We start from the raw sequence: 24705 nt of genomic DNA on the forward strand, positions 1-24705 counted from the left end.
GCTAATATTTTATTTCTTTTGAAAAAAATGGCTGTTGCATCAGCATGGCTCAGTCATTCACTATCAAGACCAGTACTAAAATTGGGTTAAAAATTCTGTATGGGTATTTTTGATTTAGCAGATTTTCTGGATTTAAAATATTCTAAATATTTCTGAAACCTTGGATCTCTTAGGCAGCCTAAAACATGAATGACAAGGTTTTTCCCACGGAAATGGACTTCTCATTCCGTCAAATATTTAGGAACAACAATGCCTCCCTTTTTCCTGCCATAGACAGATGTAAGCCATTTTTGACATAGAGCCTTTTATTGTTCCATACATGGCCCCAGCCCCCAATATATCAAAAAACTTTGTTCCTTACACCAAGTTTTGAGCCATGCATTGAAGTTATCTGTATGGCTTAGCCTCTCTTTCCCCTTTCCATGAAGAGGTAACACTTCTGAAAATGCACTAGTCTTTACATGTGACTAAACTGCTTCGCCAGAGTCTGGAACTCTCTCTGTACCACTTGGATGATCTATTAGTTAAAATTTGTAACCTATCATTAAAATCATCCATTGTACTGAAGACTGGAGGGTGGCCAATGTAACCCCAATATTTAGAAAAGGCTCCAGGGGCGATCCGGGTAACTATAGACCAGTGAGCCTGACTTCAGTGCCAGGAAAAATAATGGAAACTATTCTCAAGATCAAAATGGTAGAGCATATAGAAAGACAGGGTTTAATGTAACACAGTCAACATGGATTTACCCAAGGGAAGTCTTGCCTAACAAATCTGCTTCATTTTTTTAAAGGGGTTAATAAACATGTGGATAAAGGTGAACCGGTAGATGTAGTGTATTTGGATTTTCAGAAGGCGTTTGACAAAGTCCCTCATGAGAGGCTTCTAAGAAAACTAAAAAGTCATGGGATAGGAGGCAATGTCCTTTCGTGGATTACAAACTGGTTAAAAGACAGGAAACAGAGTAGGATTAAATGGTCAATTTTCTCAGTGGAAAAGGGTAAACAGTGGAGTGCCTCAGGGATCTGTACTTGGACCAGTGCTTTTCAATATATATATATATATATATATAAAAATGATCTGGAAAGGAATACGATGAGTGAGGTTATCAAATTTGCGGATGATACAAAATTATTTAGAGTAGTTAAATCACAAGCGGATTGTGATACATTACAGGAAGACCTTGCAAGACTGGAAGATTGGGCATCCACAGGACCAAGTGCAAGGTGTTGCATATAGGGAAAAATAACCCTTGCTGTAGTTACACGATGTTAACTTCCATATTAGGAGCTACCACCCAGGAAAAAGATCTAGGCATCATAGTGGATAATACTTTAAAATCGTCAGCTCAGTGTGCTGCAGCAGTCAAAAAAGCAAACAGAATGTAAAGAATTATTAGGAAAGGAATGGTTAATAAAACGGAAAGTGTCATAATGCCTCTATATCGCTCCATGGTGAGACCGCATCTGGAATACTGTGTACAATTCTGGTCGCCGAATCTCAAAAAAGATATAGTTGCTATGGAGAAGGTACAAAGAAGGGCAACCAAAATGATAAAGGGGATGGAACAGCTCCCCTATGAGGAACAGCCCTAACCTGAAGAGGTTAGGGCTGTTCAGCTTGGAGAAGAGATGGCTGAGGGGGGATATGATAGAGGTCTTTAAAATCATGAGAGGTCTTGAACGAGTAGATGTAAATCAGTTATTTACACTTTCGAATAATACAAGGACTAGAGGGCATTCCATGAAGTTAGCAAGTAGCACATTTAAGACTAATCGGAGAAAATTCTCTCTCACTCAACGCACAATAAAGCTCTGGAATTTGTTGCCAGAGGATGTGGTTGGTGCAGTTAGTGTAGCTGGGTTCAAAATAGGTTTGGATAAGTTCTTGGAAGAGAAGTCCATTAACTGCTATTAATCAAATTTACTCAGGGAATAGTCACTGCTATTAATTGCATCAGTGGCATGGGATCTTCTTAGTGTTTGGGTAATTCCCAGGTTCTTGTGGCCTGGTTTGGCCTCTGTTGGAAACAGGATGCTGGGCTTGATGGACCCTTGGTCTGACCCAGCACGGCAATTTCTTATGTTCTTATGTTCCTAGCAAGGTCATTGGTTCCCAGATGGATAATATCAACTTCAGAATCCTTACTTTCTTCTTGGATTGCATTGACAATCTGAACAGCATTTCTACCAGCAGATGATCCTGGAAGATTTTTAGCTATAGTATTTCTCTTGAAAAGAGTTCCCATTTTGCCTCTGTCGAATGAGTGACTCAGCACAATGAGTTTTTCTCTTATAATTATTGGCTGCATTGCAGAAATTACTTACCTGATAATTTCGTTTTCCTTAGTGTAGACAGATGGACTCAGAACCAATGGGTATAGTGTACACGTGCTAGCAGTTGGAGACGGATCAGATTTCAATCTGACGTCAGCCCCTAGTACATATACCCCTGCAGGAAGTGCAGATCCTCAGTATTCTTCCTTGCAAAGCATTGTGGATATATGTTTGACTGACCGATTGGTTAATTTGATTAATTTGTATAACTTCGTAACTATATAAACGTTATAACTTGATTAACTGGATTAATTTGAACTGGTCGATTGAGTATAGCTGGAGACCGCCAGGGAGCTCAACCGGAAGTGTCGACACCCAGCCGGGTAGAGACCTAGGTAAATGAAAAAAGGCTTACCTTTGAATCATTTGCAATTCCATGCGTGACGGCAGCCAAGGGCGGGCTACTGAGTCCATCTGTCTACACTAAGGAAAACGAAATTATCAGGTAAGTAATTTCTCCATTTCCTAGCGTGTAGCAGATGGACTCAGAACCAATGGGATGTATAAAAGCTACTTCCGAACCGGGTGGGAGGCTGCCTGTGACCCACTCAGTATTGCCCTTGCAAATGCCGTGTCCCCCCGGGCCTGAACATCCAGACGGTAGAATCTGGAGAAGGTATGGATGGAGGACCATGTCGCCGCCCTGCAAATCTCGGCGGGTGACATCATTCTTGTTTCTGCCCAGGATGCTGCCTGGGCTTTGGTCGAATGGGCCTTGATCTGTAGAGGTGGAGGTTTCCCTGCTTCTACGTAGGCTGCCTTGATGACTTCCTTGATCCATCGGGCTATGGTTTCCCGCAAGGCTGCTTCCCCTAGTCTTTTCCCGCTGTGAAGGACGAAAAGGTGGTCCGTCTTCCGTACGGGTTCTGAGATTTCCAGGTATCTGGAAAGGATTCTGCCAACGTTGAGGTGACGCAGACTACGGGCTTCTTCCGAATTCTTCAGGGCTCCCACCGACGGGAGCGAGATAGTCTGGTTCAGATGGAAGTGGGAGACCACTTTGGGAAGGAATGACGATACCGTGCGCAGCTGATGGATCCCGGAGTGAACCTAAGAAATGGTTCACGGCAAGACAGTGCTTGCAGTTCAGAGATGCGTCGCGCTGAACAAACTGCCAATAGGAAGACAATCTTCAGGGTCAGCTGATGGAGTGATAGCCCTCGAAGAGGTCTGAAGGTGGTTCCAGACAGGAAGTCCAAGACGAGGTTGAGATTCCACAGAGGTACCGGCCACTTCAGAGCTGGACGAATGTATTTGACTCCTTTCAGGAAACGTGACACATCCGGGTGAGAGGCTAGGCTATCGCTCTCGCCCCTGGTGCCAAAGAATGCCAGTGCTGCCACCTGTACCTTGATGGAGTTGAGGGACCGTCCTTTCTGGAGACCGCTCTGTAGGAACTCCAGCATCACGGGAACTTTAAGTGAACGTGTCTTGATGTCGTGATCTTCGCACCAGGCTTCAAATATTCTCCAGATCCTTATGTATGTTAACGATGTGGAGAACTTGCGTGCTCGGAGGAGGGTGTCTATTACCGCTCCCGAGTATCCGCTCTTCTTCAGGCGAGCCCTCTCAATGGCCAGACCCTAAGAGAGAATTGAGCTGGGTCCTCGTGGAAGATCGGACCCTGTTGTAGCAGGTCCCTGAGAGGGGGGCAGGGGTAGAGGGTTTCCTGCCAGCAGTCTTCTCATGTCTGCGTACCAGGGTCTTCTTGGCCAGTCCGGAGCCACCAGAACAACTAGTCCCTTGTGTAGGTGTATCTTGTGGATGATTGCGCCCAGTAGGGGCCACGGCGGGAAGGCGTATAGTAGAGTCCCCGGGGGCCAGACCTGCACCAGGGCATCGATCCATTGGGACTGTAGATCCCACTTGCGGCTGAAATATCTGGGTACTTGGACGTTGGTTCTGTTCGCCAGAAGGTCCATTTCCGGTGTTCCCCACCGGTTTACTATCATCCGGAAGGCTGCGGGAGACAGCTTCCATTCGCCTGGGTCTAGACTTTCTCTGCTGAGGAAGTCCGCCGTGATGCTCTCCTTCCCGGCGATGTGGGCGGCGGCAATCTCCTGTAGATTTCCTTCCGCCCATGCCATCAGTGGGTTTATCTCCAGTGACACCTGTTGGCTTCTGGTTCCCCCTTGCCTGTTGATGCAGGCAACCGTTGTGGCGTTGTCGGACATCACCCTGACCGCTTTGCCTCGGAGTCTTTCGGTGAACCGCAGGCAGGCGAGTCTGACTGCCCGTGCTTCTAGGCGATTGATGTTCCATCCTGCCTCTTCTGTGTTCCACTGCCCTTGGGCGGTTAACTCCTCGCAGTGTGCTCCCCATCCCCGTAGGCTGGCATCTGTAGTTAGCAGAGTCCAGGTTGGGGATGATAGTCTTGAGCCTCTGTTCATGTGGCTGGGCTGCAGCCACCATTGTAGTTTGGTCCGGACTGTGCCTAGGAGGGCTAAGCGTACGGTGTAGTTGTGCAACCGTGGGTTCCAACGGGACGGCAGTGAGTGTTGTAGAGACCTCATGTGGGCCCTCGCCCAGGGGACCACTTCCAGTGTGGATGCCATCAGCCCTAGGGCATGCAGGTAATCCCATGCCGTGGGGCGAGGGTCGCTCATCAAGGACTGCAACCGGTTCCATAGTTTTGACCTCCTTGTGGGAGTCAGGCTGACTTTGTCTTCCTTGGTGTCGAAGTGGACCCCCAGGTACTCCAACGATTGTGAGGGCTGTAGGGAACTCTTGTTCGTGTTGACCACCCATCCGAGGCTCTCCAGTAGAGACTTGACTCTGTTGGTTGATTGGATGCTTTCCTCTGGTGACTTTGCCCTGATCAGCCAGTCATCCAAGTAAGGATGTACGAGGACTCTTTCCTTCCGCAGTATTGCCGCCACTACCACTATCACCTTGGTGAACGTCCGTGGTGCTGTTGCTAGCCCGAAGGGTAGAGCCCGGAACTGGTAGTGATGGCCTAGGATCTTGAAACGTAGGTAACGCTGGTGTTCCTGATGAATTGGGATGTGTAGGTACGCCTCTGACAGGTCCAGGGAGGTGAGGAACTCTCCTGGCTGTATTGCCTTTATTACGGATCTCAGGGTTTCCATGCGGAAGCGGGGGACCTTCAGATATCTGTTTACGGATTTGAGGTCCAGGATTGGTCGGAACGTTCCCTCTTTTTTGGGAACGAGAAAATATATGGAATAATGACCAGAGTTTATCTCCTGAGGAGGTACCGGAGTTATGGTCTCGAGGTTCAGCAGCCTGGCCAGTATAACTTCCACTGCCGCCTTTTTGGTGGGGTCGTGGCAGGGGGACTCCACAAACTTGTCCGGGGAGGTGCATATGAAGTCCAGGTAGTACCCTTCCCGGATGATGGCTAGGACCCACTTGTCCGACGTTATCTTGACCCATCTTTGGTAGAATAGGGCCAGTCTGCCCCCTATGGCTTCCCTTGGATGGGTCGGCTGATTCTCATTGCGGAGCGCGGCCGGGCCCTGTGCCCGAGCTGTTTCCCCTCTTGTTGTGCTTGTTCCGAAAGGATTGGCTCCTGCCCGGAGGGCGGGGCGCCTGGTAGCTGCTCCTGTATGGGTTGAAGCGCTGCGAGCTTCTGCCCCTGGAGGCCCTGGAAGGCTGTCGCTGGGCTCTCCTTGACTTGTCTTCCGGAAGGCGTGGTACTGGGGATTCGCCCCATTTGCCCGCCATCTTTTCTAAATCGCTGCCGAACAGAAGTGTTCCTTTGAAGGGCATCCTTGTGAGACGTGTTTTGGAAGATGGGTCGGCCGACCAGCTTCTGAGCCAGAGCTGTCTCCTGGACGCCACCGCCGATGATACTCCTCTGGCCGCTGTGCGTACGAGGTCTGAGGCCGCGTCCGTTAGAAAGGATAGTGCTGGGTCCAGGATATCTCCCGGGGTGCCGTTCCTGTCCTGAGATAAGCAGGCACATGTCACCACGGTGCAGCAGGCCGCAATCTGAAGAGACATAGCGCCCACGTCAAATGACTGTTTAAGCATGGCTTCTAGCCGCCGGTCATTCGTGTCTTGAGTGCTACCGGAATGGTGGTGCGCTTGGAGACTGCGCAGACCATGGCATCCACTCTAGGGCAAGCGAGCATGTCCTTGGTTGCTGGATCCAGGGGGTACAGGCTGGCCAAGGCCCGCCCCCCCTTTAAAGGCAGACTCTGGGGTGTTCCATTCCAGGTCAATCAGCTGTTGAGCGGCTCGCAAGAGCGGGAAATGACGGGAGGTCTGTCGAAGGCCTTCCAGAAATGGGTTCTCCTCGGGATCCCCCTGGGTTTCTGAATCCGGAATCACCAGTTCCGCCAGGCATTGGGAGACCAGATCCGGGAGCTCCTCCCTTGTGAAGAACCGTCTCATGGCTCGGTGGGGTTCTGTCCCGGGGGGAGTTCTCCTTCTTCTAGGGGTTCGACTTCTTCTTCTGAGATGTCCGTACCCCCGAAGGTGGGACTACTTGGCGGTAAAGGCCTATGCCTAGGTCTTGAGGGGCCTGGAGCATAGGGGTCCTCCTGCGACGTATGTGGTTGGTCCGCCCAGGAATCCGTTTGCATTCGGACAAAAGCGTGAATCCCCTTGAAGAGTTCCACCCAAGAAATAGACGAGGGGTCCACATTGAGTGGCGCTGCGTCCCTGGGAGCCTCCTCCTGATAGGGAGTCCCGCTGGGGGTTGCTAGCTCCAGGGAGTCCCCTGAAGAGCTAGTTCCCGGCCCTGGGCGAGCCTGAGCCTGTGGTGGATTTCCCAGGGCCTCCTCTCGCATTGGGTGCATAAGGCATCGGCTTCCTGGCTCTGGGCGGCCCTGAGGTGGCATGCTGAGCAGAGGCCTAGGGATCTTACTTCCGTTATTGGAGGTGTTGAGGTAGCCTGCGCGTACATGTTTCGTTCCTGAGCGCATGGCCGCGTGCGCGCGTGCGCTTAGCTGGGGTTTGTGCGCGTATCTGAGCGCTTAACCTGGGAAGTGCGCACGGGTAGTCGAGTGCGCGTAGTCCGTGCAACCGGGACTTGCGCGCGACACTTATGTGTCTAAGGGTTCTTGTTTGTATAACTTACGCGCAGAAGTAGGTTTGTGCGCACAGGTAAATTTTGTGCGCTCGGCCCGGCGGCGTTGTGCATTGCGAGAATAAGGCCAAGATGGCGACGGCGACCATGCGGGTAAGATGGCGACTACCTCGGAGGGTCTCCACGTGGGAGGGCCCTTGGAAATGCCGGGGTCTGGCCCTGCTAGGGCAAATCAACCCTGTGGCGCTGGCTTCGGCCGATGGCCTGCGCTCGTCCTTAATCCTCGGAGACCGGCACAAGTAAAGATTTCTACCTTACCTTATCTTCGGCGCTTCCCGGTCTCGACCCGGGCGGTCTCCGGCTGCGGGGGGAGAGGGCAACTACCTTCACCGCCGCTTTTGAGGGTGCACCCGCTGCCTCTCAGCCGCGCCCGAACTCCTCTCGCTCGGGGGCTGTAAGTCCTCGCCGCGTTTCGGCCGCCAGACCGAGGCTGCCTCTATGCCGCGCCCGATCCTTCGGGGGCTAGGTCCCGCCGCAATTCGGCCGCCGGACCGAGGCTCACCTCCGACGGATCACGGAAATCACCTCGGGAATCTCGACTGGGGGAGGGACCCGAGGGTATCACCGCAGGAGAGCGGGGCTTGTCTTCAGTAGAATTTTCTTCTTTAAATTTGGTTCCAACGCTCTGATCAGAGCGTGCAGATAGCTCCTAACTGCTATGGAGATGGAAAATACTGAGGATCTGCACTTCCTGCAGGGGTATATGTACTAGGGGCTGACGTCAGATTGAAATCTGATCCGTCTCCAACTGCTAGCATGAGTACACTATACCCATTGGTTCTGAGTCCATCTGCTACACCCTAGGATATATTAGATTTCTGCGTGCAATAAGTTTCTTCCTTTCAGATACCACTTCAATCTCCATCGCTTGAGCTTCTTCGTTATTTAATACAGAAAAGGCATTTTGTTCTTGTGTCACTTGAGAGAGTGTGTGTCTGCCTCACAAGTCTTGTTCTACCACAGCCCACTGTAATACATTTATTTTTGGGTTCCTGTATGCTCTGTATAAGATTGGGGGGGGGGGGGAGACATGTGGGTTGCACAATTGTGAAGAATGGGTATTTTTGGGTCACTGTAAACCACTTTTTTCTCTGGAGATGGGAAAACGATTCCTTTAATTCTGTAAAGTGGATGAGAATTTCTTAGTGGTTGCTGAAACTTTCTTTATTGCAGCTAATTCAATTTTAAGGTGAGCCATCTACTTTTTCATGGCAAAGAGTTCTAAACAAATGGGGCAAGCCCTAAGTTTCCAGATGATTTGCCTCAAGATAAAGGCTCCACAATTGTTACATTGGAAAATCCTCATTTTGCTCATTTGATTGAGTGTGTGATTGAGTGAAACTGATCAGAGAGCTGATGTGTGTGTGTATATGTGAGAGACAATGAAAGTGATTGCTCAGGGAGATGACTGATGTGTATGTGTGAGAGAGAGAAAAAGCATGGAAGTGAGAAATCTGGGTATGTGAGAAAGCATGGGCGTAAGAAGTGTGTGTGTGTGTGTGTGTGTGTGTGTGTGTGCATGAGAGAGAGAGACTGGTTGGTAAGGTGACGGGGTGTGTGAGAGAGACTGGTGTGTGTGAATGTGAGAGAAAGAATGTGATTCAGGGAATGAGAAGCCTGTGCACATGGCGAGTGAGCATGGAAATGAGAGAGACTGGTGCGTGTGTATGTGTAACAGAGAGAAAGTGATTATGGGAATGAGAAGCCTGTGCATGTGAAGAGTGAGCATGGAAGTGAGAAGCCTGGGTGTGTGTGAGAAACAACATGGCAGGGAGAAGCCTGTATATCTGAAAGAGAACATGGGAATGGGAAGCCTGTGTGTGTATGCATGAGAGAGATCAGGTGACTGGTGTGTGTTTGTGTATGTGTATGAGAGAGAAAGAAAGTGATTATGGGAATGAGAAGCCTGTGCATGTGAAGAGTGAGCATGGAAGTGAGAAACCTGGGTGTGTGTGAGAAACAACATGGGAGGGAGAAGCCTGTATATCTGAAAGAGAACATGGGAGTGGGAAGCCTGTGTGTGTATGCATGAGAGAGATCAGGTGACTGGTGTGTGTTTATGTGTGTGAGAGAGAAAGAAAGTGATTATGGGAGTGAGAAGCCTGTATATCTGAAAGAGAACAGGGGAGTGAGAAGTGCGTGTGTGTGTGTGTGTGTGTGTGTGTGTGAGAGAGAGTGAGAGAAGTGATTATGAGAGCGAGACGCCCATATATGTAAGTAGAACACTGGAGTGGGAAGCCTGTGTGTGTGTGTCAAAGACTGTTTGGGAGATGATTGGTGTGTGAGACACAGAAACTGGTCATGGGGGCATGACTGGTATGGTGTGTGTGTGTGTGAGAGAGACATGGGCACTAAGGAAGAGGACCATGAGTATAGAGCTTTGCTTCTACCGGTACTGCTGCTTCTGGTGTGTGCCATGGCCTGCATGGAAGGGGAGTAGGAGAGCTGCTGGAGGGGGTAAGTAAAGGTGGCTTTTTAAGTTTTATTTTTCTTGATTGACTGCCATTTTAATTATGCGATGTCTGCTTTTTTGAAATATTTTATTGGTGTTTGGAGAATTTTTAATAGTTTTTTATGAGTTTTTAATTGTTGGATGTTATTCTGTTCATAGCTGTTTTGAAACTTTTATTCTGCTTATTAGTATAGTTTTACAATTATTTCTGTGTGGGGATGTATAGCTGCTTGCTAGTTCCTAATAAGAGGTGGATTGGTCTTTAGGACCTGATTTAATATTTGTAATGTTGCCTTTTCATAGATAGGGTTGTTCCTGTTTGAGTGTATTCTATAATACAGGTGTAACTGTGTGCGGATTAGTTTATGTGCATTACTACAGATCCTGGGAGTATGTTAGGTCGGGTCTGTGTCTGTTACCAAGATGAGATATTTTACTAGCACGTAAGTGTTTGTATCAGTCTTATTTGTTGTGTTTTCTCAAGAGGACGTGCATTGGTGGTAACCTGCTGTCTTTTCATAAGTAGGGCTATTGAGCCTGGAAGTAGAAGGAGTTTTGAGTTGCTGTTACTGAGATGACACCAGAACCAGAATATCTTTTTTGTAGGGTGAGTTGTATGGGGAATGTCATAATTCTGCTTTATATCCATTATTGTGGGTCAGGGGGGTTCCCGTGGATGCAAACTGTACTTTTACATCTAGCCCCGTGACGATCATGGGTCAGTGTGTCACGCATGTGAGAACCTATGGTGAGTTGAGTCACATTCACATTATAAATGTCATTATTAAATGATGAGTATGCACTAAAATCCAACCCCTTCCACAACCCCGCCCCATATGACCAAAGCCCCGCCCCTGTCCCACCCCGCCATGGAAAAATGGTCTTACTTGAAGCCGGTCCCTGGTGCAAAAAAGGTTGGGGACCACTGCCCTAGACCACTCAGGAAATACTGGAAGCTCTACTGTCTGATTCATATGGAAGGAGGAAATTAACTTCAGTAAGAAGGAGGGGACCATTTCCAACATCACCCTGTTATTAGAAATACGCAAAGAATGATCCCTGTAAGACAGAGCCTGAAGCTCCGAAATCCATCTGGCTACACATATGGCCTTCAGAAAAACTGCCTTCAATGTCAGATCCTTACATAAAAACATAAGAAATGCCATATTGGGTCAGACCAAGGGTCCATCGAGCCCAGTATCCTGCTTCCAACAGTGGCCAATCCAAGTCACATGAACCTGGCAAATACCCAAAACATTAGATAGATCACAAACTACTATTGCTTATTAAATTACCATAATAGCAGTTTAGGGATTTAACCTCTAGGAACTTATCCAAACCTTTATTAAACCCAGTAACACTAACTGCTGAAACCACATCCCCTGGCAATGAATTCCAGAGTTTAACTATGTGCTGAGTGAAATAATTTTCTTCGATTTGTTTTAAATGAGCTAATTGCTAACTTCACGGAGTGCCCCTGGTCCTTCTATTATCTAAGAGAGTAAATAATCAATTTACATTACTTTGTTCAAGTCCTTTCATGATTTTGTAGACTATCATATCCCACCTCAATCATCTCTTCTCAAAACTGAACAGCCCTAAATTCTTTAGCCTTTCCTCATAGGGCAGCCGTTCCATGCCCCATATCATTTTGGTCGCTCTTCTCTGCACTTTCTTCTGCAATTCAACACAATTCAACACAATCCACTTGAGATTTAACTACTCTGCATAATTTTCTGTCATGTGCAAATTTGATCACCTCACTCGTCGTACCCCTTTCCAGATTATTTATAAATATATTAAAAAGCACCGGCACAAGGAGAGATCCCTGAGACACTCCAGTTTACCTTTTTCCACTATGAAAACTTATCATTTAATCCTACTCTCTGTTTCATGTCTTTTAATCAACTTGCCATCCACAAAAGGACATCGCCTCCCATCCTATGACTTTTTAGTTTTCTTAGTAGTCTCTCATGCGGGACTGTCGAATGCCTTCTGGAAATTCAAATATACTACAACTACCGGTTCACCTTTGTCCATATGTTTATTCACCCCTTCAAAAAAAAAAATGTAGGAGATTTGTGAGCCAAGACTTCACTTGGGTAAATATCCATGTTGGCTGTGTACCATCAAACCGAGTCTAAATGTTTTGTGATTTTATTCTTTATAACAGTTTCCACGATTTTTCCCAGCACTGAAGACAGGCTCATCAGTCTATAGTTTCCCGGATCACATCAGATCCCTTTTTAAATATGGGGGTTACATTTGCCATCTTCCAATCTTCAGGTACATTGGATGATTTTAATAAGTTACAAACTTTTATTAATAGTTCTGATATTTTATTTGTTACTTCTTTCAGAACCCTGGGGTGCATACTATCCAGTCCAAGTGATTTACTACTCTTCAGTTTGTCAATCAGGCCTACCACATCTTCCAGGTTCACCGTGATTTGGTTCAGTTGATCAGAATCATCATTCATGAAAACCTTCTCCGGAACGGGTCTCTCTCCAACATCCTCTTCAGTAAACACTGAAGTAAAGAAATTGTTTAACCCCTTGATCATCCAAAGGTCTGACTCCCTTGCAGGCTTTCTGCTTCGGATATATTTTTAAAAGTTTTTATTGTGAGTTTTGCCTCTATGACCAACTTCTTTTCAAATTTTCTCTTAGCCTGTCTTATGTCTTACATTTAACTTCAAAGATGCCTCCCCTTAAGCTCTCAAAGGGCGTCCCACAGAGCACCCGCAGTACTAAGTTGAGGCTCCAATCAGAGCATAACTTCAGAACCAGAGGATGCAAATGCTTAATCCCCTTCAGGAATTTGGTCTCTCATCCTGATGTAGTTCAAGATCTCCCCTGCAACTTGGCCCTAAGGCAACCCAAGGCTGAAACCTGGACATGGAATGAGCTATAGGCTAGTCCCTTAGACAAACCCTGCTGCAGAAAGACCAAGATGTGAGGAACACCCACAGTAAAGGGATCCAGCTGTTGTTGTAGACACCAAGACTCAAACACCTTCCAGACTCTGACATAGGCCATAGAAGTAGAAGGTCTTCTAGCATGGAGTAATGTGGAAATTATCGGTTCCTAACATCCTTTCAGGTGCAACCACAGCCTCTCAAAAGCCAAGCAGAGAGAAAAAAAGTGATTCTCCCAATCCAAAAATGTGGGTCCTTGTTGTAGCAACCCTGGCAGGTGAGCAAACTTGAGAGGTCTACCTATTGCAAGATACACCAAATCCACAAACTACTGCCAATGAAGCCACTCTGGCGCCACCAGCACCACCTTCCCTGTATGCTTCTCTATGTGCCGCAAAACTTGACCAATGAGTGGCCAAGGAGGAATCACGTACAGTAGGACTCCCATTGGCCATGGGCACACTAGAGCATCTAGCTCGAGAAGACTTCCCTCGTTTGCATTGGCCACGTGTTGCCAGTAGATTCAGCTGAGGAACACCCCACTTGGTAGAAATGCGATCCCAGGCCTCCGAGGACAACTCCCATTCCCCTGGATCTAGTTGTTGCCTGCCAAGGAAATCCACTTGCATGCTGTCCACTCCCACGAAGTGAGATGCCGCTTTTCCCACGAGGTGACGATCCACCCAAACTGCTGGGCCTCCACAGCCACCGCATGACTCTTCGTCCCTAGTGGATGACTGATTTACGCCACCGGTCACAATGTCTGAGGAAATTCTAACCATCCGACATTTGATCCACGACAGAAAAAACCTCCAGAGATCGGAGGACCATTCTTGTCTCCAGATGATTGATAGACCAGGACGCTCTGCTGGGGTGCTATGCCAAAGACCTTTGGCATAGCACCCCCCAACTCTTGAGGCTGGTATCTCTGGTCACTACCACCCAGTCCGGGACCTCCAGATCCACTTCCTTTTCCAGGTAGTGTCGAGAGTCCCAAGATGAGAGACTGGACCTGGATTCTCCTAGAACATGTACAAAAGCAGGTGATACTCCTCAGACAACGGATTCCACCTTGACAGAATGCCTTCTGCAAAGGTTGCATGAGCAAAGGCCCACAGAACCAAATCCAACATGGAGGCCATGGAGCACAGGACCTGCAAATAATACCATACCTTTGGCACCTACAGGCTGAAAAGACGCATCACCTGCGCCTGCAACCTTGACATCAATTCACTGTCAGAAACACCCTGACTTTCTGGGTATTGAAGTGCAACTCGCAGATGCTCCAATGACTGGGTCGGAACTAGGTGACTCCGCCACAATTATCACCCAACCCAGCAATGTCAAAGTGTCCATAACTCATTCACCTGAATGAGCCAATCATCTATATATGGATAGACTACAAATCCCCTCTCACCTCAAGACTGCCGCCACCACAACCATCACTTTGTGAAGGTTCGGGGAACCGTGGCCAAGCCAAAGGGGGAAAGCCTGGAAACTGAAAGTGCTGTCGCAGCACCATGAACTATAGAAACTTCTGATGGTCCCTTGGAATAGGAATATGGAGATAAGCCTCTGTCAGGTCCAATGACACCAGGAACTCTCCTCTGTGGTCTATTAACACTGCACACATCTCCATGCAAAAATGCGAAAACCGTAAGGCTACATTCAACTTTTGCAAATCTAGAATGGGACGGAATGTGCCCTCCTTTTTGGGGACCACAAAATAAATGGAGTACCTTCCCCTGTCCCTGCTCGACCAGCGGGACTGAACTATTGCGTTCAAACTTAGTAATCTCTGGAAAATCCCCCTTACTGCTTCCTGCTTGCTTCAGGACTAGCAGTGGGACTCTAGAAAGGCCTCCCTGATCGGGCACAAAAATTCTAAAGCATAGTCGTCTATTACTTCCAGGACCAACTGGTCTGAGGTAATCTTGGCCCACTCCTCGTTAAAGCGGGACAATTTTCCTCATACCGCTTCCACGGCGGAGTGGCAACCCTGGTTTCATTGCGTTGACTTCCACCTTCGGTCCCTTGACCAGCAACATACCTGGAGGATCTGTGGGTACCCCAAAATAACTGCTGTCCTCCCAAAGACTGTTTCAGTCCCAAAACCGAGAAACCCTTGCCTTAAGGAACAGTCGCAAAACCCAAAAACGGGACCGGGACGGGAAAACCTTCTTACTGCTCTCCTCTTATCCTCAGACAACCTATTGCCTTTTGACTCCCCCAAAGTCTTCATCAACTGATCCAAATCTTCCACTAAACAGAGTTTCATTTTAAAGGGGAGATTACAAGGCTGGGACTTGGACACATCTGCCGACCAATTGTGCAACCACAAAAGCCTGCAGGCCACCACCGCTGAGACCAAGCTCCTGACCGAAGTACGGACCAAGTCATACAGCACATCTGCCACATAAGCCACCCCAGCCTCCAGACTGCAAAGGACTGGACGCCCCTGTTGAGACCTGCTCCTGTGCTTTCTGAACCCAGCACAAGCAAGCCCACTGCATCATACTGCCACAAACTGTGGCACGGAGGCTTAAGGCAGAAACCTCAAACATCCGTTTTAACTGAATCTCCAATTTCTCTCTCTCCAGCCGACTCCAAAAATTTCCCACCATCGAAAACTGCCCCAGACACCAATCTGCCCAGAGTGAAGCTCCTGATTTCTAAGATACATTTTTTTTTTAACTTTTGTTTTTTTAAACAACCTAAAATGAACAATAACAGGATTACTTCCCTCTGACCAGAAGATGGACACATGCAGGAGGAGACCTCGGAGGAAGCAAGGCAGCCACTCCCCTGGCTATCAAGGCCTCCGGAAGCAGCAGGCTACAGCAGACAGAGGTTTCCCAACTCCCCCCAATCACCCAGCTCCACCTTTGGAATGGTCCACAAGGTACCCCACACAGTCCAACTTCCTAACTCCAATTTCTTTTTGTCAGACTGCAGGTTTGCACCTCTACCATTTGCTGGAGACAGAGAAATACTGAGGGACTGCAGGTGGCACTCTCAGATATGTAGGAGTGCCTCAAAGTTTTGCTCTCTGACGCCATCTTCTGGATGCAAAACCCACTTGTCTGGACTGATCTGGGTATGAACAGGAAAATGCAGTTTTCAGTCATGCAGAAAGTTGAAAGTATAAACTTATACAGGGGTTATTCAACTCTGCACCTAATAAGGCCTTAGAGAAACCTCTAATTAAATTAATTTAGATCTGGTCCCAACTTAACATCTAAATATCTGAAACAGTTTTACCATGATTAAGAAACAGATGGAGTGTTTCAGCCTACATTAATTTACTTGAAAACTCATGCACAGGAAATATATTCACCTGACTTTAGTGCATAAAACAGGCATAGCATCATCCAATCACAGTCAGAAATGTAAGATAGATATAAATACAAGTATACAGTGCATTTGAGCCTGCAAATAATTTTTGTATATCAAATTTACATCTCTTAGGGACAGCTGGAGAATTACCACTTTTTGAAAGCTAAGCCGATAAGCAAACACCATTCTAGTTGATCAGCCATCTCTGGAAAACAAAATTCTCCATGACGGTAATTCTCATTTAGGACTTTGGATCTGCATAACTATTAATTATGTGATATTTAGTTCATGCAATTTTCTTAAGCAACTGTATTCCCTTTAATTTCTGTACTGCAAGGAGAGTGGGTGCAGTTAAGAGGTGTTATCAAGTTATGACACACATTTTCCTTTCTTTTTTTGACTGGATTATAAAGCTCGTTACTACACTTTTAACACTTTGTTCTATTAGTATATTGCCAGAATTAATATAACTGTTTTACTAACTGGAAATTAAAAAAAAAAAAAAAAAAGAGTCAGTACTTAATTTTGTCAGCAACACTAACAGCTGCAGAAAAGTTTTCCTTCGGGTGATCCCTAGCTCTGACTCATCTATCACACTCCACAATACTCACTGGTAGTAACAGCTAGAGAAGCAAAGAGAAGATGTACTAATTAGCAATAAGTGCAACTGACAGGCTTTTCAGCTTCTATGACCAATGGTCATAGAAAGTATTCTTTCTAAATCAGCAATGAGAATCCTAAGAGCTTCATGTCTTAATAGAGCATGCTGCACAGTTAATGACGTTGCTAGTCTCCCAATACTATACTAGAGTTAGCTGATGCAGATTAGGATTGAGTTGCATTAGTAGTGCTGCATATCGGGAAGCATTTTCATTAATGTAATAACAGTGGACAATTGTTGGTTATTCCTAACATTCTGTGTGGGACTCAGAACTGGAAAAAGAATACCTGCAGTTTAGGATGGAGGCAGATTGTCAGTGTAATGTGAGGGTCTCAATATTTATTTAATGGGGTTTTTTTGGGGGTTTTTTTGCATTTCCAATAATTTACACAAAACAAATTTTGTATATTAATACAGATGATTCAACATTCAAAACTTACATAGTAATAATTATCACACAAGCAATATTTGAATATTTAAATCATACTGTTACATCACAGGAAATCCCAGGACAGGAACAATTAACTGAGCGATTGTATAAGAAATATTTATTACCTTGAAAAAGAGAGGAGAGAAGAGAGATATCTTCCTTCCTCTCGATCTTAATCAAGAGGATACAATGGTATCTATCTAATGCACCTAACCTGGTCCTGTACTAGGGGGGGGGGGGATGTGAATCTAAAAAAACCTGTAACTCAGATATTTCAAAAAATACATAATTATGCTCCATGTATTTAAGTTCACAACGGCAGGGAAATTTTAAAATAAACCCAGCTCCTCTAAGAAGTACCTCTGATTTTAATTTCAAAAATGCTTTTTGCCTAATCTGAGTGGATCTTGTTAGATCTGGATATATCCAGATCTTGGATCCATGAAATGTTTCTAGTCTATTTCTCAGAAATAGGCGTAACACGGTATCTCTCTCCTTAGGAAAAACAAATGATACCACTAACGTAGCTCTAAGTGTTATCTCCGTATCTATTGATGTTTCAATTATCTCAGATAAATTTAAAGTTTCTGGCTGCTTCTTTCCTATCTGAGTTCCACTGCCTGATCTGACAGGAACATAATAAGCTTTCTCCAATACTGGTAAAGCTTGACTAAGTATTTTTAGTACTTTCAACATATATTCCTTAAACATATCTACTGCAGGAATCAAATCTTGTTTAGGGAAATTCAAAGCTCTTAAATTGAAGTACTTTAATCGATTTTCTATATATTCCAATTTCTTTTGGTTAATTAATTCAGATTTAATAAGATTCCTCTGAGCGTTTTCCACTTTTTCTAATCTCGCTTCATATTTAACCAAATTATTTTGAGATACTAAAGCCATCCTTTCCACATTCATTTTTTTAAGTTGTGAATTAGTAGTAATCTGTGTTAATTTGTTAATAGCCAGTTCCAATGATTTAATCGCTGTCCATAGTGTATCCATAGTTATTTCCAAAGGTTTCTGCAGTAAAAGTATGTTCATGACAGGTTGTTTCAATCCCCTCCCCTTCAGCCAGGTCTCCACTCTTTTTTCCATTTTTAGATGACAAAAGAATTCCATCTAGATCTACATCCTCGGTAGAACTAGCGGGTATTTTTTCTTTAACTGATGGTGGAGAGGGAGTTTTAGGGGCGCCGGGGGTCAAAGATAAATCACTGACCAGTACCATTGCTTCTCGCTCTGAAGCATCATGTACAGCGGTCTCCTCTCCCGGCCTACAACCATCTGTAACATTAAAGAAGGAGGAGATTTGTGGCTGTGTAGGTGTTAATAAGGGAGATGTCTGTGTCTCCCTTATACGAGCCTTTCTTTTTGTATGAGGCATATTGCTATTTTAAAGTTTTTAAAGGTAAAATTCAAATTCTCCTTCTTTTATGTTCCTCCAATAGTTTAATTCTTATTGTTCCCCTGGCTCGTGGGGAGTCAGGGAGAGAGAATCAGAAGAGATTAAAAGTAATCAGTCATGGGGGGTGAGGGGAGGAAGTGGAGAGGGTTTTCGCCTAGCCCCCAACCTACCCTGCTGCAGGAAACCTGTGTTAATTTCATCTTGCAGGTGAGCAGATCGGCGCTGGCTGATGACGCGGAGGAGGCGGGGTTACACCCTATAACCTCGGCAGGGCAGCGGCGCACCGCAGCCGCCGGCACGTCACCTAAGCCGCGCCCGCCGAAGGGGCGCGCGCGGCTTGATGCGGCTTAGTCCGGAGTAGTCTGGAGTCTGGACGGAACTCTTTCACCTTTCCTTATTCTGATGGGGAGGAAAAGAAAGGCGAAGGTCTTCACTTCTTCACCAGTTTCATACCAACAGAGAACTGGCCCGATGGACCATCATGTCTATCGACAGATGGAAACGCCAACGATGGACAGTTTGGGAGGCAGTTCACAAGCCTCCTTGAGTCCAGGCGAACCGACGTCTCTGCCTGAGCCGTGCAGTACCCCATCTACTGAGATGGCTAATGAAGAAACGGTAGGACTAGTCCAAGGTAGCTTAGGCCTAAGTATACAGGCAGAGCTACCAATGACGGTAAATGTATTACCTTTAGAAAATCAGTTATCTAGTTCTCCTCAAATTCTAATAGAAAGTAATATTTTAATATTTTAAGAACAAAATTCTTAACCTCCTGGACCCTATCAAGAAAATGAAAGTCACCACCCCACCTCATCTACCCCCCTCCCCTCCACAAATCACAGCAAGCCTTGAGATCTTTGAACCTGTCTCCACTTTAGAAATTGAAAACGTTCTATAAAGACTTAAACCTTCATCACACCCACTAGATGCTATTCCAGCCAACCTCCTTATCTCAATTGCCAAAGACATCTCATACCCTATATCACAGATCATCAATGCCTCTTATTACAAGGCCTTGTCCCCACTTCCACTCAACTCGCCCATCCTAAAACCATTATTAAAAATACAAATCAATCTTTCCCCAGATAATCCAGCCAACTTCCGCCCTATAGCCAATCTCCAGATTATCTCCAAAATCATGGAAAAATTAGTTAACAAACAACTCGCCGAATACTTGGAAAACAATAACATCCTCTCTTCATCTCAATTTGGATTCCGAAAATCTAGAAGCACCGAATCCCTCCTTTCATCACTTTCAGATAATTATTCTCTTAAACCTAGAAAAAAACAATCTCCCTCACTCATCCTACTCGACTTATCAGCAGCTTTCGACACAGTGAACCATGATATCTCTTAGATCGTCTAACAGAAATTGGCATAAAAAACACCGCACTCAATTGGTTCTCATCTTTCCTCCAGAACAGATTCTACAAAGTCAAGATCAACAGCAAAGAATCACCACCTTTCAAGATCCACTATGGGAGTCCCACAAGGTTCTTCTTTATCCCCAACATATTCAACATTTATCTTCTCCCTCTATGTCAGCTCCTCTCCAAACTTAATCTTATTCATTATATTTTGCTGCTGATGACGTCCAATCCTATCCCGATTAAAAATTCTTGCAAAACACCTTACAATTCTGGAATTCCTGTCTTATATCTATCAATAACCTCCTAACAAATCTTAATTTGATTCTCAATTCCAACAAGTCAGAGTTCCTGCTCATCACTCCAATGGTAACTACAACCGCTCCCCTACTCACACACTTTATCTTCCCCAGCCTTTTCCACCCATGTCAGAAACCTTGGGGTCACCATGGACAATCAGTTGAACTACAAAAGCTTCATTAACAGCACCATAAAAGAATGCTTCTTTAAACTTCAAGTATTAAAGAGGCTAAGACCACTCTTATACTTCCAAGACTTCAGATATGTATTACAAGCAATCATTTTCTCGAAGATAGACTATTGTAATTCTTTGCTGCTTGGTTTACCCGCAAACACTCTGAAACCTCTGCAAATGTTGCAAAATGCCACTGCGAGGATCCTAACTAAATCTAATAAAAGGGACCACATTACTCCTATCTTAAAGAACCTTCACTGGCTCCCTATCAAACAAAGAATCCTCTATAAATCCCTATCAATAATCCACAAAGCCATCTATAACTCCACTCCAATGGACCTCACCATCCCTTTACAGCTTCACTCCACCTCCCGTCCGACGAGACAAGCTCAAAAAGGCACGCTAAGAGCCCATCCTCTCAAGGACATCACTTAGCAGAAGAGCCCTCTCCACCGCCGGTCCTAAATTTTGGAATTCTCTCCACCACAGACCTTAGAATTGAACATTCGACTCCCACCTTAAAAAAAGAGACTAAAGACCTGTTGTTCAAACAAGCATTCTCTTAATCTTAACTCAACATCTAAGCTTTGAACTCCATTACAGTCCACTACTTTGTATATATTTACTCTCCTTGCCCTTTGTAAGTTATTATTTATTTTTCCAAGTTCTAATTACCTTGTTTCACTGTAAGACAATATTCTATATACTGTCAATCTATTGGTTGTAATGTAAACCGAAGTGATTAGTAACTTTGTTACCAGAAACTTCGGTATATAAACTGTTAAATAAATAAATAAATAAATAAATAATGAGTCTGGAATTAATCCAGATAATATCACTTCAATAGATTTATGGCGAATGATTTCGAAGCTGGATAAAAATATTACGTGATGAATAGCACCTTATCCGCTTGTGATAAATGAAAATAGATTAGCCTTAGGAGAACAAAAGAAAAAGATTGAAAACTGTGAGAAAGAGATAATGGGATTGAATGCTAAGGTGCAATTAATTTTCCAATTCTGGTAATGTGTTTATGAGAGACAGTTTAAACCCTAATAGGGAGGAAACTGAATTTATTGAAAATAATTTGAGAGTTAAAATTTGAGATTGTTAATTTCCCTATAACTCGGCTACTGTCTCCTTTGGAGATGTTCAAGAAATTTTTAAGGGAAATATTAAATTATGAGGAAAAGGATATACCTAGACTTTCTAAGATATACTACTTTCCAAAAAAGGTTGTGATGAATACTGTAGAGAAAAGGGATATAATTTAAAATGATGTAACCTTAAGTGTGACACAATTTTAGAAGAGTCAATAGACTTAATAGAGAATAGGGCAACTTTATTTGTTTCCTTTATTGCAGAACAGGATAAAGATGTATTATTCAAAAAATTTTCCTGAATAGAAATGTTCCTTTTGTGGTCAGAAAATCCAAATATTCCCCGATGTTGCCTGAGCTACCCAGGCTAGAAGGAAATATTTTCTTTCCTTGAAGCCAAGGGTGGTAGCTCTGGGTGCAACTTTCTTCTTGAAATTTCCCTGTTCTTGCCTTATTAATTACCGAGGGAAGAAAATTTGGATTTAATGATCCAACACATTTGGAAACATTTCTAAAAGATAAGAGTCAAGCTTCAATCTTAGAGGCAGGCGTCCAAAACGAATAAATACTCCACTTCCTCCGAATATTATGTGTTAAACTGTATGTATATATATAGTTATATTGGATAATCCCCCAATTATGGTTATGCCAAACATGAAATTTGATATGTAATGTATTACTAGATTTTTTTACCTTTTTTGGACATAAGATTTATGTTTTCTTTCTATGATTGTATCAATGAGAAAATTAATAAAGTATGAATTAAAAAAATAAAAAAAAAGTAGTCAGTCACTTACAGTTGACAGAGAAGTCCCGTTATTCTCCAAAATGGAAGTTCACAGCCAGGTAAAGTTCAAACTAAGCCGCGCGCCCCTTAGGCGCGCGTAGCTTGGGCGACACACCAGCGGCACCTACATGCCGCAGGAGGGGCCGGCTTTTGAAGACCTTCCGGTCCCTTCCTGATGACGTTGGCGAGGCCTCCTCACCTCGCTCAGATCCGGTCAGCGTCGGAATCAGGCAATCAGGTAGCGTATTCGGGAGTTAGACCGCGTCTCAGTCCCAGGCAATAAATCAATTCTACCAAGGCAGAAAGGCAATAGCTGACCTCCTCGGGCTCTTCTCTCTCCTCTCTCCCTTATTTAATGTTTTTTATATACTGACATTCATTGGGAATATCACATCGGTTTACAGTAAACATGAACGTAGCTTTATGTGCTTTACAGGGAACTGAATAATTAGGACAAATTAGAAACTATATAATTAGTACAACATAGAACAAACATTTTATTTATTGGAACAGGCAGTGCTACAGTTCAGGACTAAAAAATTAAATACATACCCTTTAAGTCAGCCACCTCTAGCAAGACAGGACTGGGTGGATCTTTTTGCATAGATGATAGGGGCACAACATCACAATCAAACAGCAGTTCGCTGTAATAGTCTTGACAAAGCAGAGTTGTTAGGAACACTCCCACTGTGCTGGATTCATCAAAAGAAGCAGCTGTTTTCTGAAACATGGATCAATCTGCAGCAATAAACAGTGGCCGGAGAAGAAGGGGACTTCCGTGTTAGAGACTAGCAAACCCAATACAGAGACAAAAGCAGAAGCTGGATACTTAGGATCAGCTCCCACTGAGGCAAGCAAAAGATGCTGGGCATAAGGAATGCCATACTGGATCAGACCAAAGGTCCAAAACCCAGCATCCAACTGTGGACAATCAAGGTCACAAGTTCCTGGCAGGATCCCAAAGAATAGCTCCAATCCTTCTTGCTCATAACCAGGGAAAACGGAAGAAACTATCATAAAGAACAAACTACTGAACATATAGATAAGCAGTTTAATGGGACAAAGCCACATGGATTTAGCCAAGGGAAGTCTTTGCCTCACAAATTTGCTACTTTTTTTTTTTATAGGGCATAAACAAACATGTGGATGGATAAAGGTGTGAGCCAGTTATTATAGTGTAACTGGATTTCCAGAAGGCATTTGACAAAGCCTTCATGTGATACTTCATAAATCACCTGGAATCAGGTCCTTGCTACAGGATCACTTCTTGCTAAAACCAGGGTGATGTTCTACTGGGAGACCTTTCTGATCAAAGGCAGCACTTGGGTCTGCCAGACTGGATTTGGACTTGGCTACTATGTCCCTGAAGTTCTCATCAATGTACCTTTCTGTCTGCCTCAGCTCATCCAAGTCTGCTACTCTAGCCCCCAGAGATCGGACTGGTTCCCTGAGAGCCAGGAGCTCTTTGCAAAAGGAGCAATCCCTCACCGGCGGGTAAAAAAATCATACTGTGACAATGCCAAAAGACTGGAAAGCCCCATCTGCTTGCTGGAACTGCTGCCTTCACATACTTTGAGTTCCTAGTTAAGTTTAGGATACTAAGGGAGATGGAATGAGAGTACTTTAAATTATACAGGTGAATTTACTAATTAATCAGCTAGTGTCCTACAAGGGAGAATTAAAATTTCAATAAGGGCTGGTACAATAGTATGATTTAGATAAGACCCTGATTGATTTTTTAATTGAGAAAGTGTCTCGGCCTAAAAATCAATGGTTGACTGGGTGGGAAAGAGACTAGAATTAACTATCTCTGACTTGCTTATTACCTCAGACACACACAAACTCTAAAGAATATATCCCTCAATTTCACCTTTCACCAGACTTTTATAACTCCAAAAATTTCTGAAAGCTATACTTACCAATCCTCTTTAACCACCATAAAATTAATCTTCACTCACTTAGCTTCCGGTCCTCCTCTACTACAAAGGGTGCAGGGCCTCTCGCACTGAGGACAAGTCTCCCAAGGCTACTGCCCAGGAGGGAAGGGTTAGGCAGGCCATCATAGTTGGTAATTACATTTTTAGAAATGTAGATAGCAGGGTGGCTGGTGGACGTGAGAAAAGAAACCCGCCTGGTAACTTTGCCTGCCTGGTGCGAAGGTGGCAGACCTCAAGCGTCACCTAGATAGGATTACAGGCAGTGCTGGGGAGGAGGAGGTGGCTTGTCGTGGTACATGTGGGCACAGACATAGGAAAATGTGGGAGAGGAGGATCTGGAAGTCAATTTAGGATTAAGGTAGGAACTTGAAATCCAAAACCTCCAGGTTGGCATTCTCTGAATTGCTTCCTTGTACCACGTGCAGGTCCCCATAGGCAGGCAG

General features: G+C 44.9%; 1 protein-coding gene across 1 annotated transcript in view; it reads right to left on the reverse strand.

Annotated features, from left to right (window-relative positions):
* The window catches only part of NCAPH (non-SMC condensin I complex subunit H), a 704755-nt gene that overhangs the window by 365946 nt on the left and 314104 nt on the right, over positions 1 to 24705 (reverse strand). The window contains 1 exon segment of the mRNA XM_029604457.1: positions 22878 to 23063. Within this exon segment, the coding sequence (XP_029460317.1) occupies positions 22878 to 23063 (186 nt within the window).

The sequence above is a fragment of the Rhinatrema bivittatum genome, chromosome 5 (genome assembly GCF_901001135.1).
Source record: "Rhinatrema bivittatum chromosome 5, aRhiBiv1.1, whole genome shotgun sequence".
NCBI classification, from domain to species: domain Eukaryota; kingdom Metazoa; phylum Chordata; class Amphibia; order Gymnophiona; family Rhinatrematidae; genus Rhinatrema; species Rhinatrema bivittatum.